This window comes from Salvelinus fontinalis, chromosome 38, assembly GCF_029448725.1.
Source record: "Salvelinus fontinalis isolate EN_2023a chromosome 38, ASM2944872v1, whole genome shotgun sequence".
NCBI classification, from domain to species: Eukaryota; Metazoa; Chordata; class Actinopteri; order Salmoniformes; family Salmonidae; genus Salvelinus; species Salvelinus fontinalis.
In genome coordinates, this window is record NC_074702.1 from 22,569,445 (window position 1) to 22,587,129 (window position 17,685).

At 41.3% G+C, this 17,685-nt stretch overlaps 1 protein-coding gene across 1 annotated transcript; it reads left to right on the forward strand.

The window, feature by feature from the left end:
- The first annotated feature begins 1,646 nt into the window (after nucleotides 1-1,646).
- On the forward strand, nucleotides 1,647-12,917 carry LOC129837735 (ammonium transporter Rh type B-like). The gene is made up of 10 exons (XM_055904144.1): nucleotides 1,647-2,013; nucleotides 6,965-7,151; nucleotides 7,321-7,471; nucleotides 7,682-7,829; nucleotides 8,101-8,267; nucleotides 9,789-9,926; nucleotides 10,606-10,739; nucleotides 10,889-11,010; nucleotides 11,231-11,304; nucleotides 11,775-12,917. The coding sequence occupies exons 1-10, from the start codon at nucleotides 1,827-1,829 to the stop codon at nucleotides 11,850-11,852; spliced, it is 1,386 nt and encodes a 461-aa protein (XP_055760119.1). The 5' UTR covers nucleotides 1,647-1,826; the 3' UTR covers nucleotides 11,853-12,917.
- The last annotated feature ends 4,768 nt before the right edge of the window (nucleotides 12,918-17,685 follow it).

The following is a 17,685-nucleotide window of genomic DNA, read 5'->3' on the forward strand; positions in this document are numbered from 1 at the left end:
GGTTCTCCAGTAGAGTAGTAAGAATGGCTTTTTATTGCCTTTTTTCCTTTATCCAGATATCAACCTCTCTGTTTCACTTAATTGAACATGAACATCAGCAGCTTCCCTCTTGTTATAGGTCTCTGACTGACAGTCACGCAATTAGCCCATATCAGCAAAAAATATTTTGATTGGTAAATTAGTCAAGTTAGTCTAGCCAGCTATCTAAACTTGTAGTAATCACATCCAAATTACCGACCGTGCACACAGGGCACATGCCCAGAAGGGCTGGGTTCAATTCGAAATGAAGGCAGTCAATTCAGGAAATAAACTTAAAATCCCCCCCCCCTCCCAAACTGTTCTCACTAAAACTCAAACTCTGGTTACGGCCCTGGTAATACTGTTATTAGAAGTACCATGTATGTGAAAAATATGAATAATGTACAGTATATGTCACAAAATAGCTGTAAAAAATGTCATACAAAAGTCACTTTTGTCCACCTAAGTGGTGGATGGGCCAATAAAATCCCTAGTTACTGTAAGTTCTGCTTGGATTTTGCTGTGCCTTAGCTACAGTAGCCCTACAGTATGCCATCAGTCATCATCATTGGTGGAATTCGTCAATTCTTGAATTTTAATTGACCTTCATTGACTGAATTAAGTGTGAAATGATCCCAACTCTTCAGACAGTCAAACAGGCACAAAGGTAGGCAGGAAGCTTGACAGACATTCACAATTCAACTTCATAGATTGGCTTTGTGCCTGTGGTAGGCTTTTAGTTGAGATTCTCTAAACCATCACAGCATTCCTGCTAGGTGCTCTTCTCTATAGGAGAAGGAAAGCGTACATATTGAGTGATGGCTGCTCCTTACAGGAGAAAGATGTGCACAGACCTGCCTCCATCCCCTCTCACATCCTACTCCCCCAAAACCTGTTTCAACACCCCCACCCACCCACCCATCCCAAACCCGATGTCCCACAGTCTTTCCAGTTGCGCCTGTCCAAACATCTCAACAACAGGCTCTTTTAGATTGTGGCAGTAAGGTTTGTGTGTGTGTGTGTGTGTGTGTGTGTGTGTGTGTGTGTGTGTGTGTGTGTGTGTGTGTGTGTGTGTGTGTGTGTGTGTGTGTGTGTGTGTGTGTGTGTGTGTGTGTGTGTGTGTGTGTGTGTGTGTGTGTGTGTCTTGGCACATTATCACACCTGGTTGCACAAACTATTCTGATCCCAAGATGTTTTGTTTTTATTTTACTTTTTGTCTAACTTTGAGGAGTCAATGGCATAATGGAGAGACACTGCTTACAATCACAGGAGCAATATGTTAGATCCTGTGCATGCCTGACTGTCTGCATGCATCTGTTTGTGTTTTTTAATTCACCGTGGGCCTTGAACCATCAACCTAATGTTTTACCGTAGATAATGTATGAGAAATGATTTCAATATGAAGGGCAACCCCATGAAAATAGTTTTTAATGGGTCATTTTCGTTCTCTTGGAATCTAGAGGAGTAACTGATCATTTTAAGGAGTCCTAACTCATTCCAGACCTCCTTAACAGCAGCAATAGGGAAGGGGAGGAGCTGAGGTTTTCATTCAGCCTCTGATTGGAGGCACACAAAGGTGGTGGGCATGAACATTTGCAAACAAAACGCACTAATTAAGTCAGACCAACTCATGTGTCAGCTTGAGTCCTCACTCCCTGCACTCCCATTGCATCACTGCAGCCACCAGTGCTTGTGAGTGTTAGTGTATGTTGCTGTGTTCCCTTATCTGGAACTGAGTTGGACTTCTAACCATTCCCTGCTAAGGCCATAGTGCAGAGCCAGGAGAATACCCAGGTAACCCCACAGCCATGACGAACTCAGCGACTAACTTGCGGCTGAAGCTGCCCATGGCCTGCATCATCCTGGAGGTGATCATCATCATCCTCTTTGGTACTCTGGTGCAGTACGACGATGAGACAGACGCCAAGCTCTGGCACCAGGAAATCGCCAATGGCTCCTCCAACTACGACAACGACTTTTACTACCGCTACCCCAGTGAGTGACCGCAGCGAGAGGGGTAGGGTTGTTGTAACGTGACAGGTGGTGTAGTAGACATCCCTAACCACTGATACAGGGTCAGATATGTTTTCCTCCTTTTAATGGTTATGGTTATGATTAGGTAGTATGGTGATCTGACCCTAAATATGTGGATAAGGGTAACTATTACCTTGTGAGGGTGGAGAGGATGGGGGATGTGGAGTCCATCTATAGAAATGAAATGATTGTTCTTTTCCTTCTTTGTTATGGTTTGTCAATGTGTCGATGACTTGCATGGTAGCAGAAGCAGATATGTTTGTTATTTAGGCAAGTGTCTTGTGTCATACATTGTCATGCCATACATGTTTGTCAAGACAATGAACATGACAGAAAAGTTGTCTGAAGCTCAAACGAATCTGACGACTAAATCGGAAATGATTTATTTTCCTTCTGTGTTACTCCAGTGATGTGTTGGATATTGCCTTCCCACCTAGGGAGTCTTCCCCATCTGTCTTTCTTTGGGATGTTACATACGGTTGTGTGGAGGAGATGGTGAGGTGGGGGGGGGGTGGTCATGGTCATGGGTAATTGAGGTGAGCTGTTTGTAAGGGTTTGTAGAGGGGCAAAGCAACTCTGTTTTATGTTTGATCTGTTCTCAATGCTGTAGATTAGCATTCCTACTCTGAGTCCCTTTGATATATAGGGCAGAGTGGGGTAAGATGAGCCAAAGGGGTAAGTTGAGCCACCCTTGTTTCTAGGAAACCATAAAATGAATAATATGACCAAATATTTGGGAAGATATCATCGATTCTGTGAAGGAAGAAATCACATGGAAAAGTGGTAAGGAAGTTAGGTCCAAAAAAATATTTTCACCAAGTCAAATGAATTTATTGTGTTAGAGTTTTCATGATGCTTGTATCTTAACCAAAGATACTTTTAAGATTATACATCAGTTGGGGTCTCTATAAGCTTCAATATGAGGTCCTAAACCTAGCATGAAAGTGCATCCTTGCAGCTGTGTGGGCTAATATAGTGAAAATGTTTGTCCTTCGGTAAATTGAGCCAATGGCCATGGGGTAAGTTGGGCCAATGGCAAGTTGAGCAAATTGAAGTGTTTTCTTCCCAGCTATAATGCAAGGCCTTATCGCCGGGATATGAGGTAACAACAGAGCCTGGCCTATGTTAAAAGTGTTTGTTAGGTGTTAATAAGCCTGTGTTAAAAGATGCTTAAAATGATTAAAAGACAAAACAAGTGATTGTGTTTAATTGTGTTTGGGAAATAAAGATAGACATGGTTTTAAAAAGGTAGTGATAATATTTAATTCAGTACAGAAATTTGTAGGCGGCTTAACTTACCCTGACCTGGGGTAAGTTGTGCCAAGAGAACACTTTTTTTGGACACGCTATGTTTTCAAAACTGTACTGTTTACATGAATTCTGATTTTTTTTCCCAGGGATACACAACATCCTGAAATATATGTAAATATCTTTGTTAGAAATAATACTATATTTCCCTTGACGAAGTAATGCTGAATGTAAAATGTATCAACTTACTCCACTCTCCCCTACAACCCCTGAGCTCCTCAGTGTTCAATGTGAGTTTTCCCTCCTTTGCTTTGACATTTGGCTGCAAGCAGCAAAGCAACAAATTGTTAATTTGTTTCCTAATAAGTGGAGGTTTTGGTTGCCAAATGTTTTTGGAGAGACCTGCGGAGAGATTACTGTCCTTTGATTTAACCCTTTAGTTTCTCAGATCTTTCCGTCAATGTTTCTTTGATTAGCGTCAAAACCCTTTAACTCATAGGCTACTTTGAACAGCAAGAGGGAAGGAAGTTTGGTCTCTGAATAGGTTATAGCATGTCTGTTGTAGTAGGTGTCCAATCAGTCACCAAGGGCAAAGGTATACTTTTCCTCCTCTGAACGTTGCTGTTCCACCTCAACAGATCAATAATGAAATGCAAAGGAAGACTGCTGGGGGGGAAGGTGGTGGAGGTATTGGGTGTGTCCAATTCTTAGCCCTTTTGAAGGTTCCTGTGTGCAACTAGTCCTAGCTGTCACCACACCTTGAGGCTTTCCCAATACTGTCCCTGTACTATATGTCATGCAGATAAATGGGTGCAGGTAAGCCCCAGGGTAGAAGGAGAATGAGAATGTCTGATATACAGACATGGTAATGTGTAGGAGGAATGTTTAATTTTCACATTCACCCCATCACTGTCCAATTAGTGAAAGGCCTGGGGGATAGGGGCTTCTGCGTGAGAAAGGGGCACCGGGGGGAGGAGCGTGAGGGGAAAAAGTTGAGTGAAAGATGGGGTACAGGAGGGAGGGTGAAAAGTAGAGAAGGGGTTCGGAGGGAAAGAGTGATTGTTTTCAGAGAGAAGGAAAAGTTTGCTGTGGCAGTCTGATTTATGTGTTTATTGTCATGCCAGCAAGGCTTGTCATATGGAGGACTGAGATACACAGAAAGAGAGCTAGGGAGAGAGAGAAAGCAAGAGAAAAAGACTGTGGCACAAAAACGTAATTAAGGATCCAAAGATGAGCTGTGAGCTACTTTGGCTGGTAGCATGGTTTCCAGTTTTTCCATGGTTTTCCCTTGTTTAGACCTGGTAGTCATGGGAAACGTTGGGAGTTGAATTACGTGAATCTCTAAGAGTTGGATCATGTCCGTTTGACTTTGAATTCAATTAATCTTTGAGGTTGAAGTCTGTGACTATTGAGATTTGAATAAATTGAGCCTTTGCGGATTGTACCTTCACTTAAGCAGGTGAAACTGCTGATGCACGTTATGCCATGCTCACTATTTATGCTCTTGCCTCAAGCTATTGAGTGATTGAGTACACTGATTTTGACACAAAGTAGAAACCCGTTCAAGTTTGGGTAAATTGAAAGAGGATGCACTAAAGGTCCATTGTAAGTATTTTTTTTCAGATAATCTTTAACCTGTCACCTTCACTGATGAATGGAAGATCACCTTCAAGAATGAAACACACATACATACACACAGAGTACACACGTGCATATCTGACTACTCTCATTGATCATGTCCTGTTTGGAACTTCAAAAGTTTAAGGTGTAGTAAAACGAATTCCTGGGAGCTCAGCCCCCCGAATGAGACATGAGCTTCCCTAAATTCAACAAAAGTCTAACTTTGGGGGGACTCTACATCGTATCGACTGGGTACAACCCTTTAGTGAACTTGCAACATTGTTTCAACTGTGCCCTCAATTTCCTGTACGGATGAGCTCGGGAGAGACAACTGTATTTGCGTCCCCATTTGTCAGCAATACGCATCAATTCATTCAGGTCGTGTACTGTAGGCTTAATGACAATCGGCAAATGCAATTAGACTTTTTGTGTTTTGTAACATATGTCTCTTTACCTTCATTAGATGGATGAATGTGTGCAGGTAGCTGACTTTTTAAAGTGATTTTTTATATAACAAAACATAATCAATGGATGTGTTCATGCCACATTAAAAGGTAATACATGTTTACTGTTAAAATACATGTCTTTACTATTAGCCCCATAAAAATGTTGGTGCACAAATAGGAAGTCCCGTTAATAAAACTGAGACCACCAAATGTCACGATATAATTCTCCCTCTGCTGCTCTATATTGTCTGGGTGTGTAGGGTGACCTCATTGCTATGAGATAAGATATTTGCTGTTATGTCAACATTTAGTAGAAGCCTACCATCTCACTTAGAATTATAGCTGCTCCACATGATAAATGTCTAGAAAGCAAATTATATCTGATTGAAAGAATATCTGATTTAAGAGAACTGTAAATAAATCATTAGATTAAAGCTGGTCTGTATGTTGGTTCATGGGTGCAGGTGATAGATTGCCTTTAGGGCTTTTACAATAAATGTCTAGTGTGCCATTTTTTCCCATTTTATTTACATCCTATCACGTTCCTGACCTGTTTTCTGTTGTTTTATATGTGTGTGATGGTCAGGGTGTGAGTTTTGGGTGGGCAGTCTATGTTTTCTGTTTCTATGTTGGTTTTGGGTTGCCTGGTATGGCTCTTAATTAGAGGCAGGTGTTTTGCGTTTTCCTCTAATTGAGAGTCATATTAAGGTAGGGTGTTCTCACTGTTTGTTTGTGGGTGATTGTCTTCCGTGTCAGTGCATGTGCGCACCATACGGGACTGTTTCATTGTCGTTAGGTATTTGTAGTCTGTTCTGTTCCTGTTCGTGCGTTCTTCACGTTGTATGTAAGTTCGTGTCCAGGTCTGTTTACTTCGTTTTGTAAAGTATCAAGTGTTCTTCGTGTGTTTAGTTTCGTCTTGTTTATTAAAATTCATTATGTATTCACAACCCGCTGCATTTTGGTCTTTCGATCCTTCTCTCCTCTCCTCGTTTGAGGAGGAGGATTACGACACCCGTTACACATCCTCATAGGTGTTGCCTGTGTGTGTGCATGTTACATTTTCTCACCTCTGTAGGTGTCCTTCTAATCTAGGTGATGGCACAGGGTATTTGGGCCAGCCTGCCAGTGGGGAGTTGGGCAGTGGGAATATCCTCCATGCCAATGATCAGTTGCCAGGCAACGACCAAGAGATATTGTCCCTACTCCCTAGTGCCATGTGGATGAATACGTCCAGTGGGCAGGGGGAGGTGTAGTAGGCCGGGTTAACAAGGCCAGATAGCAGGCTGAATGGAGCTATGAGGCACAGGGTAACTTCTCTGTGCCCTTCTATGTAGGTCAACTGAGGCTCCCAAAGCCCCCTGTCCCACTCAATTTAAATCACAAAATGTTGACTAAAAGGGGTTGTTGGTGTTTCGTGGGGAAGTCACCAGAACTTTCAATTAGTTGAAAGGTACTACTATACTACTGTCATAGGACAGAGTCTTTCTCACCAAACCATAAGAAGGGGATTGTTAATGTGTTTATGAGGCTGACCACACAGGCACTTCAATAGTGACAACGTGCATCCAAAGTAATAAAATAATGTTCCCTTTGTTCAGGCTTTCAGGATGTGCACGTGATGATCTTCATTGGCTTTGGTTTCCTCATGACGTTCCTTCAACGTTACGGCTTTAGCAGTGTGGGCTTCAACTTCCTCATCGCAGCCTTCGCTCTGCAGTGGGCCACTCTCATGCAGGGCTTCGTCCACGGCATGCATGGGGGCAAGATCCATGTCGGAATAGAGAGGTAGGGCTCATGCACACACTAACCTACATTTCATACTAAAATAAGCACAACACACCAGCAGATACATGTGATGTGTATACATGGCATATCATACGGGTGTAAGTGTATACTGTAATGTATTCCATAATAAACCCTATCATTAAGAGTTGAGTGTTTGTTCCTCCTGCAGTATGATCAACGCTGACTTCTGCACAGGCTCAGTGCTCATCTCGTTCGGGGCGGTCCTGGGGAAGACCAGTCCAGTCCAGCTGCTGGTCATGTCTGTGATTGAAGTCACCCTGTTCGCAGTCAATGAGTTCATTGTGCTTTCTGTTCTGGGGGTGAGTGTCTGTGTGTTTAGGTGTACCATTAAATGTACAATTCAATACAGGTTTAATACTGTATATGTCTGTATACAAACCTACACTAAAACAGCTTTTTTTACGTACTATTATGCCTACTCTCCTATTAGGCTTTCTCCTCACTATTGAATACTGTACTTATAGACTAAGCTTTTTACACCCCTTAAATTAGATCATTTCCATCTTTAGGCCAAGGATGCTGGTGGCTCCATGACCATTCACACCTTTGGAGCTTACTTTGGCCTGATGGTGGCTCGTGTTCTCTACCGCCCCAACCTGGACAAGAGCAAACACAAGAACTGCTCTGTCTACCACTCTGACCTCTTCGCCATGATTGGTAAGAATATCTCCTGCTCATTGTTAGCAAGAAGCCCGTACTTTAGATACAAATAGCCACCATCAACAAGTCGGACAACTTAACCTTCCTTTTCTGAAGACACCAGTTATGTTTTGACTGTACATACAATGCATGCCAATGTATGGGGATCTGTGTCATAATTAAGAGTACATCCACCTCCCCAGGAAAAAACCTTACCTGTAACTTTGCTAAACTAAAGGACTATATTACATACCGGTATGCTAATACTTATTTTTCCCTGACTGCTCAGGCACCATCTACCTGTGGATGTTCTGGCCAAGCTTTAACTCTGCTGTGACGGCCCACGGAGATGACCAACACCGCACGGCTATGAACACCTACTATTCCCTGGCTGCCTGCACCCTGGCCACCTACGGCCTGTCTGCCGTTGTGGCTCATGATGGCAAGCTCGATATGGTGAGGGGGCTAGTACAGTGTGGGGACTTAAGAGGAAAATCAGGTCCCTAAAAGTAGTATAGGGCTAGACAGGTGGTGCAGACTTGGGTAGACATAGTAGGGAGAAGTAGGATTCTACAGGGACTATGCAGTGGAAATGAGGGGCTTAAAGTGGTCTTCCCAGATCATTTCAAGTGGGAGTTAGGGACTAGACATGGTAGGGGAAGGAAGATTTCTCCCAGTTTCTGTTGTCAATACAATCTGGTTCAACTGTATTTTGCATCATATAGTAGGCCTATGAACACTTTGGGATTAAATCCTTATTGTCAAACTCTGAATCATCATACAGTATGTTTGCATAGACAGACAGCTATTTCAACTCTTGTCAACAGATGTAGTTAGGAGTGCTTGGTGAAAGTAAAACACAACTCTAGATTTCTTACGTACTTACATTATTATCATTATTATATTTACTCCCCTCGCACTAGCTCTTAAATGATTTAAAATATTAACATGAAACTTCCAAATGTGCAGACTGCACCAACTTAGATTGCTTGAAAAACGTTTTGATAGCATTTAACTCACCAACAATAACTCCTGAACCGTACAGGCTAGACACCAAACCAACTTTCACATGTTCAGGCTATCCTACCAATCAATAAAATTAATCAATCTTTTCTTCTACCCACTTTTTCAACTATAACCAGTCACTACCATTTCTTTAACTTATTTTAAAAACATAAATACTTTTAAACAAGCTAGCAAGCACACACATTTTCTTCTGAATATGTACTTTTCTAGTTTAGATTGGATTTATCTATTCTAAACTATCAAACTATGAATCATCAAACTTTTTCACAAGATACGATTTAAGAATGCCGAGATTGGAAACCATCCCAAAAAAATGCATGCTGAAGCATCACACCATAGTTACTATCTACCTTTAGAGTATACAGTCATGTGAGCCAGACAATATATCTAGTTGCTATGTCCCTTGAGGACACGGCTGTCATCTGCATCTCGTTCTGAAATCAAGACTGTACCTTCCTGTCTAGATGGCAATCAATCTGAAGTTGTCTTTTCTATACAATGGAGGGAGTGTAGGAGTCATTGAACATACCATATGACCTGGTGATAGTAGTACCGTTCTAATCAGCTCAGATTATCTCATAGTTGGTGAAAGGGTAGTGTTTCAGCAGCATATCATAAAATCTATCTGCAATCTAACAAGCGTTTCGCTACACCCACAGTAACATCTGCTAAATATGTGTATGTGACCAATAACATTTGATTTGAACTCTACACGGTCACACACCCACACTTTGCATGATGGCGATAGAAAATTGTCACACAATGATCCTTTGGTTGGGATTTTTTATTATTCAAATATTACAGAAGTCATCCTACCTTCTCATTCCTTGACATTAGTACTGTGCATAATTTGAGAACAGTGATAATTAAAATAAAGGTATGAATGGATTCTGTCTGACGATCAACCATTTGAACACCATTTAAAAAACGTTGTCTCTCTCCTCTCTTTAGGTGCACATCCAGAACGCTGCCCTTGCCGGTGGGGTTGCCGTGGGAACTGCTGGTGAAATGATGCTCACTCCTTTCGGCTCCATGATTGTGGGCTTCCTGGCTGGAACCGTCTCTGTGCTGGGCTTCAAATTCCTCTCGGTAAGGCCAACCTGCCATCGGTAAGACAGGATATAGAACAGAAGTGTATGGAAATTAAAATGTATTATCCTCCTGAGACCCAGCAATAAAACATATCTGTAAACAAAAATACATTATATTACATAAGAAGTGTTTGGGGAGAAAACAATTAACAAATATAGGTTTATTTATTTTCTATTGAATGTGCACTGTAGTGGACTTAATAAATCAGTTGATAGTAAATATGACCAATTTAACATTACAGTAAAAAAGTAGGTAAAAAAAACTACAGAGGACATAAATAAGCTCTTATTTGAAAAATGATTGCACTGCTCTGAAAACTCAAACTATTCCCGCGATATTTACTTACTAAAAGCAATTGAATATAAAACTCACAAAAAATGATAATTACACACACACTTACCTTTCCATAAAATGTGCTTATTGTGTTGGCAGCCATTTTAACAAACCTGGAAGAGAAAGTTATCCAGGTCACACTCAAAGGGTCTCAGTAGGATATGACCGTTAATGATGCCAACAGAACAAGAGTATCTATTTACAACATAAACAGCCATGTTGAGAAACACATCCACTTATGTGTATATGGCACCCTTTGAAGGACATAAGGGTACTAGGGTACATAGACATCACAAACACCCGCACTCATAGCACTGCCAACTTTCCACCCCTGTCCTCTCAGCCTATCCTGGAAGAAAAGCTGAAGATACAGGACACGTGTGGCGTCCACAACCTGCACGGCATGCCTGGAGTCCTGGGAGCCATCGTTGGAGCAGTTACTGCTGCTCTGGCAACTAAGGACGTCTATGGAGATGGGTTAGTCTGCCTTTTTTTGACAAGTTGGGAAAGTGTGCCCTCTCCTGGGTTTATGGTGAAGCGCCCCCTACTGCGCAACAGGCAGACGCCATCAAAGCGTGCATTCACACAATAGTTTCATTCAACACTCCCTGCTCTCTGTGATGCAGGATGGCTGATGTGTTCCCTGACATCCACTCTGGTGATGTGGAGGCCTCGTTCCAGGGCGTACGACAGGCCATCTCCCTGGCCGTAACCCTGGGCATCGCCCTCCTGGGTGGTCTTATCACCGGTATGTAGAGGGTCTAGCTAGAGGATAGGGGGGGTTTAAATATTACCAGTTTACAGAATGTTGTAAGCACACATAGTCATTGCCTTGACTTGTTTGTTTCACAAATGCATGGTGATATTATAACTGTGCTCTTTTGTCCCTGTATATAGGTCTATGCCTTGTGTCTGTGTGTAATTGTATCATATCCTTGTCATGCAATTTATATGTCCTTGTCTTGTAGGTTTTATTCTGAAGCTGCCAATTTATGGTGCTCCTCCTGACACCATCTGCTTTGAGGATGGCATCTACTGGGAGGTAAGTTTAGCTACTACACCCAGTCACTTTGTATGGATGAATGAACACACAGGACACAGCTTTGTACATAGTGTTTGTGTGAGAGTGCAGGGCCATTCAGGCCCATGAAGGGTTAAAGATCGCCAACGATGGCATGCAGATGGGCCCAATGTTGTGCAATATGATATGTGGCCACAAGGTGTCATGCTTGCATTTGGTTACTGAACTCAAATAACTGCATTTCATCATAAGCAAAGCAGTCACCCTCGGGAACACCAGGTGGTGCCATTTCACATGGTCAATGCATGTATACTCCGTAATTGATCATCAGTAATTCTCTTGATAAAAAAAAGTACAGATTTAGGAATGTCTTGAAATTAGCTAGGCAATAGGTATACATGCATTTTTAGGACTAGATAAGGTGAAAATGAGGTCTAAATAAATCACCACTACATATTTTTCTCACTACATATTTTTCCTCTCTCTCTCAGCTGCCTGGTGAGGAGGGCTCACATGAGGAGTTGACCACTGTCAGAACACCAGACGAGGCAGAAAAGCTCAACGCATAAACACATACACACACACTTGAGATCCACACATAGTAGATTGTACAACCAGGATGTGGCAGCACATGGTGCTTGTGCATGTCTGTCATTTTCCAATGTGCCAATACCATATCTGATTCACTAGTATGGTGGTAGTGTGTGTTCAAACACTCCAGACCATCAGCAGAAGTGCCTTTCACTCTCAGAAGAAAACAATCTCAAGGTAACCCATAATGTGTTTATACCAGACAGAAGCATGCTATCCTCCAAGCAGCATAGGCCATGGCCAGTCCATTGCAATATACCTCGTACCAGCTGCATTATGTTATGGTTCTAGATGATGCTATGAAGCTACAGTATATGACAGAGCTGTAGACTTGAATCATGGTCTGAGAATTTGGATATGACTAGTGAAACCTGTTTGATGATACAAAAACAATGGATTAAGCAACTTTTTAATTGAGTGTTTTTGAGATCTTTTTGGCTTCTCCGCTCTTCTAAGAGATTTTACATGCACCAATGTTAAGGGAATGACACTTTTAGCCACTTTTAATCATCCGGTTGACTAAGGGAAAGACAAATTCGCAGTAGGCCTATGTGTTGTAAATTCTATATTAAAACCAAAGAAAATTGTACCTCGCATGTGATTAATGTAGATCGCTGATGTTTTCATGAATAGACAATCACTTTTATAGGTGCATGTCCATCACTAAAAATGGAAAGTATTCCAGACTAAAGCTATGCATAGATAGTTAAAGTAGAGTTTTGACTATTGAATATTCTCTCTGGGTCGGGATTCTCCTTTTGTTCTATTTCTATACTATGCAATGTATTGGTTCTAGAGTAGAGTTGCTATTGTACAATTATGTACAGTTGTGTATTGTACATAAATGTTTAGACAACATAAAATGTGATATAATTGAAACGACTACCTTCACCACTACAGACAAACAAAACATTGAAACAAATGGATTATTTGCTAGGGGGGAATGGTGCCCAGACTTTGTTTCACTGGATTGCTGTGAATTTAAATGATAATTGAATAATACCTGTAGCATATTTTGGCGGAAATAAATCTTTCAAATATGATATATATTTATATATATTTTTACATTTTATTATTTTATCTTGTTCATTGGACATTTTGAGTAGTTTTGTCTGAAACGTTCCTTTAATCTGTTCCTGAATATTTAATTGAGCCCGTAAATACCTCAGAGTTAATGCCCGAAATCCAAAGTTTTTTTTTCATATACCACATGACTAACACTTTCTGGGATCAAACAGCCTAAGGAAGCAGGTGTGTTCGGTTGCATTTAGACAGGCAGCCATATTCAATTCTAATCAATCAGATGCGCTGAAAAAGAGCTGTTGTGAAAAGATCTAATTCGTCAAAAGACCAACTAGTGGAAAATATAGCCTCGTTAGAAGTGCCAGGAGCCAGTTCATGTTCGTGCGAGGGGAAAAAAAGGTTCCTGCAATGAAATTTAGGGGTTCCTCTGATTGCATCACCGATTGCATCAACTTCTACTCCAGTGATGGGTTAAAAAAAAGTGAAACACTTGTCCATGTTTTTTAAGTAATATTTCTAAATACATATATATATATATTTTAAGTATATATATATTATAAATAAATTCATTCGTTATTCTTTAAATGCTCATAAAAGTGTGGTGAATGTGTACATTTTCCTGTTTCAAAAACAAGCTGTTCAGTTACTAATCTGCCCCTCAGTGACTGCCAGCAGCAGAAGCTTTGCCCCTGTGGGCACATAGGCCATGCGAACACGGCTTGGATTGTTTTTCCAGCTATTTTCTATGAGGGAGAACTGCCCCAATGAAATCACAGCATTTCATAACATGAATTATAACAGCATAAATAACAGCACAAAGTGAATGTACCATCCTGGGGTGCTCAAATGTGAGTCCGTTCAGTCAGAATTTGTGAGTCTGCTCTAGTCTCCATCCCAATGAGTATCTGACGCCAGATGGCTTACTTCCGCACGTGAGACTAGATGACAGATGACGCTAAAGCAAAAAGGCAAGCTGTAAATTATTAATCATAATGGTCATGGGAGCCTGGAACCTGATAAACTACATCCAGCGAGTTAAAGAACAGAGGCCGAGGGATACACAAGCTAGAACCAAAGATGTTTATAACTAACCCAAGATAGACCACAGGCTGTTATTTCCAATGGGAACAAATGAGTCACAGTGGGCAGAACAAGCAAGGAGGGGGGCAGAGCCAAGCACCAGCTAGCAAGATTCTATTGGCGTGTTTTAGCATGTATTTGCATATTCCCATTAGGAAAACGCCTACTCTGAAGTGTGGGTGTGCAATTACTAAATTTGCCCTCGTACTTCTTCTAAACAATGCAATTTTCGGAAACTTTGAAGAGGGGTAAAGTCCACAAAATGTAGTCCACTCTGCTCATAACAGTTTCTAGCTTTGGGAACAGAAAACTGTATTGAGATCAAATCTTTCATCGATGAGAACATTTGCAGAATGTAGGCCAAAATGAATCTTGTTCCATCTTCTCCCACTGCCAGCCACTGGGCTTCCTCTCATCACCATATGCGGTAGTGAGTGGAAACGCCAAGCGGATGCTTCATATTTATACATCCGGTGAAATATCCGTCTCATTGTTTTATCTGTGCTAGAACATTTTCATTGCAGATCTAGTAGGACAAAAAAGCATGGACAATTTTGTTTCGCCCCGTGTTGTACATCAAGTTCTAATGTAGGTGACATGTTGTGTGGACCAAAACAGCATAAAGCGGGTGCATCACAAAGCATAATCAAATTAATTAGCCAGTTACAGTCACTAGTTAACTAACTAACTAACTAGTTTAGCTAGTTGGTACCTTGCTAGCTAATTAGCTCCCATGCCAATGTCAAGTCTTTCTAAACTAATATCTGACTAACTCGGAAAAGTTATTTCAGAAGGAAAGTTTACTGACTAGCGCATCGTGCTTTGTGACATTATGTTAGCTAGCTATCCCCAATAAGATCATGTTTTCACTTATTGCGTCCGCATGCTTGTTGCGTTCTCCCTGGTTTCCACTAGTTATCACAGCCACAAAGTCAAAATTGGCTACATTGTTCATGAAAAAAAAAATGCATTTAAGATTGGGCATAAGGTTGGCAGTCTGGTTAATGTTAGGGGTAAGGTAAGGTTTAAAATCAAATTTTAAGAAGATAAATTGTAGATATAGGCAGACTTTATGAATTTCTAGCTGTGGTAACAAGTGACGACCATTCACCCTATGGTGCTTGTTCTAAATAGTATAATCTGTTCAAATCAGTGGCAGCGTGTGCAGCAGTGGTCACTCGGTTTTTGACATGCAAAAGTGAAGTAGGTGTATTTATGCTGTTGTTCAAATGCAGAGATCATTTTCCTTTACTGACATGCTACAGGAGGGAAATGACAACACGCAATTAGAATTCACTAGAATTATGAACAACACTAAACACTCCCACATTTGTGGCCTGCTGGAGGTCATTTTGCAGGGCTCTGGCAGTGCTCCTCCTTGCACAAAGGCGGAGGTAGCGGTCCTGCTGCTGGGTTGTTGCCCTCCTACGGCCTCCTCCACGTCTCCTGATGTACTGGCCTGTCTCCTGGTAGCGCCTCCATGCTCTGGACACTACGCTGACAGATACAGCAAACCTTCTTGCCACAGCTCGCATTGATGTGCCATCCTGGATGAGCTGCACTACCTGAGCCACTTGTGTGGGTTGTAGACTCCGTCTCATGCTACCACTAGAGTGAAAGCACCGCCAGCATTCAAAAGTGACCAAAACATCAGCCAGGAAGCATAGGAACTGAGAAGTGGTCTGTGGTCACCACCTGCAGAATCACTCCTTTATTGGGGGTGTCTTGCTAATTGCCTATAATTTCCACCTTTTGTCTATTCCATTTGCACAACAGCATGTGAAATTTATTGTCATTCAGTGTTGCTTCCTAAGTGGACAGTTTGATTTCACAGAAGTGTGATTGACTTGGAGTTACATTGTGTTGTTTAAGTGTTCCCTTTATTTTTTTGAGCAGTGTATAATCTTCAAAGAAAACCAATAGTCCAAACCTCATTTCTCCATCATAATCAGTTCAGAAGTTATTGGAGTTTTTACTAGGGCTGGGAAGATACCAGTATCGTGATATTTTGCAAATTGCAATCCACAGAAACAACTTTGAAGACAACGACCACAAAATGTAAAATCCTCAAAAGTTATGAGAAACCTGCACCGCTATGTCAATATACTGTAGCTCAGTCTTATTATTGGATGTTTTAGGTTACGAAATCCAACTTTTTGGATATAAGGCTAATGATATGTTAAAGACCCAACTGAACAATTCATAACATGAATAATCATATTTGGCTTGGGAAAATGTATTTAATAACAAGGAAGTGAAATTTCCTCACCAAAGTGACTTTTCACCCAGTCTGGGCAGAGTAGATGGACACCCTAAAGTAAATGCAAAGGAAGTTGTGATACTGTGTAAGGTTTGCTCAGTTCATAATTTACTGTTTTAAATATTACTTGAATAATCTTAATCTTTTTCTCTCTTTAAAAAAAACTACTTCTTACAGTGTGTATAGTTCCCTTCACCTACAATGAGAATAGAGGTGAATCCCTTTGCCAATGAGAGACACATCCAGCTCTTCCTGGATGGAGAGGAGCTACTAACTGATGAGCTGGGGGGCATCTCCATGGGATTTTTAAAAAGATTGATCATTAGCAAGATTTCAGTCATTCAAGCTTTGTCAGAACCATCTGGACGGTAGCGCCAAAGACAGCAGTAAGTCTAGTGCTGGACTTGGGCAGGAACTCACCGGAGCTGAGTACTGGCACCTCCATTTTTTTACAGCTTGAGTTCCTGCACCTCTTATAGAATCCTTCAAAGTATTGTGGAGTTATTGCACCTAAATATAAACATTACCTGCACACAAAATTAGTACCGCCACCGATTTCAGTCCAAGTCAAGCACTGAGTAAGTCTCCATAAGCCTGGTGGCCTATAGAAGGAGTGAGCTGCTGTGTGTCTGGTGCTTATAAATAGACTGTATAAGTTTAGGTGTGGGGGGGGGGGGGGGGGGGGTGAAGAGGTTTGGACACTTGAATGAATGGGAAACTACCTTGGTGCTCTAGGAGTACTTATAGTAATTCACTTGAATTTCCTCCCGGAAAAGGGCTAGCAGTGTGAATGGGAATTCAACAATAGTACATTCAGTTTTAATTTCTGTCCCACCATATAACTCAGTGTTTAATTCAGAGATTGAGTTAATAATCACATGTACCGGGTTGTAGGTGTGATTGCAGGGTACAGGGGAAATCGTACATGCTGACTACACTGCTCGCGTTACGTGCGCAATGTTGCAAAATAAATGTACACATACATGTTATTCAATCATTTAATTCAAACTTAGTTCCATTTTTGACGCTTGACACGCTGGAAGTCCTGCCTCTCCAATCTCCTCATTGGTTTTTAGGAGCATATATCCACATGGGTGATTGAAAGACGAACTGATGTCCACACTCCAGTCCAGTTGCTGGTGGTAATACACCTTAAAGTTGGTTGCCAACCGCTATATAAAGTCCACAGAAGAAGAAGACTGAAGGAGGAGAGATTAATAGAAACTAACTAGGTTCCGCCTTTTATCTGTGGATTAATTGACGGAGTAGAGAACACACGATTTTGTGTGACTCAAAATGGGTAAAAATTCTACAAACATCCAGAAAAGGTCCATGTGCATTTCAGGTAAAATAACAACCCAATGTTTATATCCAAGGACAAATTACAGTAGCTAGCTATATGGCTTGTTAAATGGCCATGAATGTGTCATGTGTTTCCACCTGTCCCC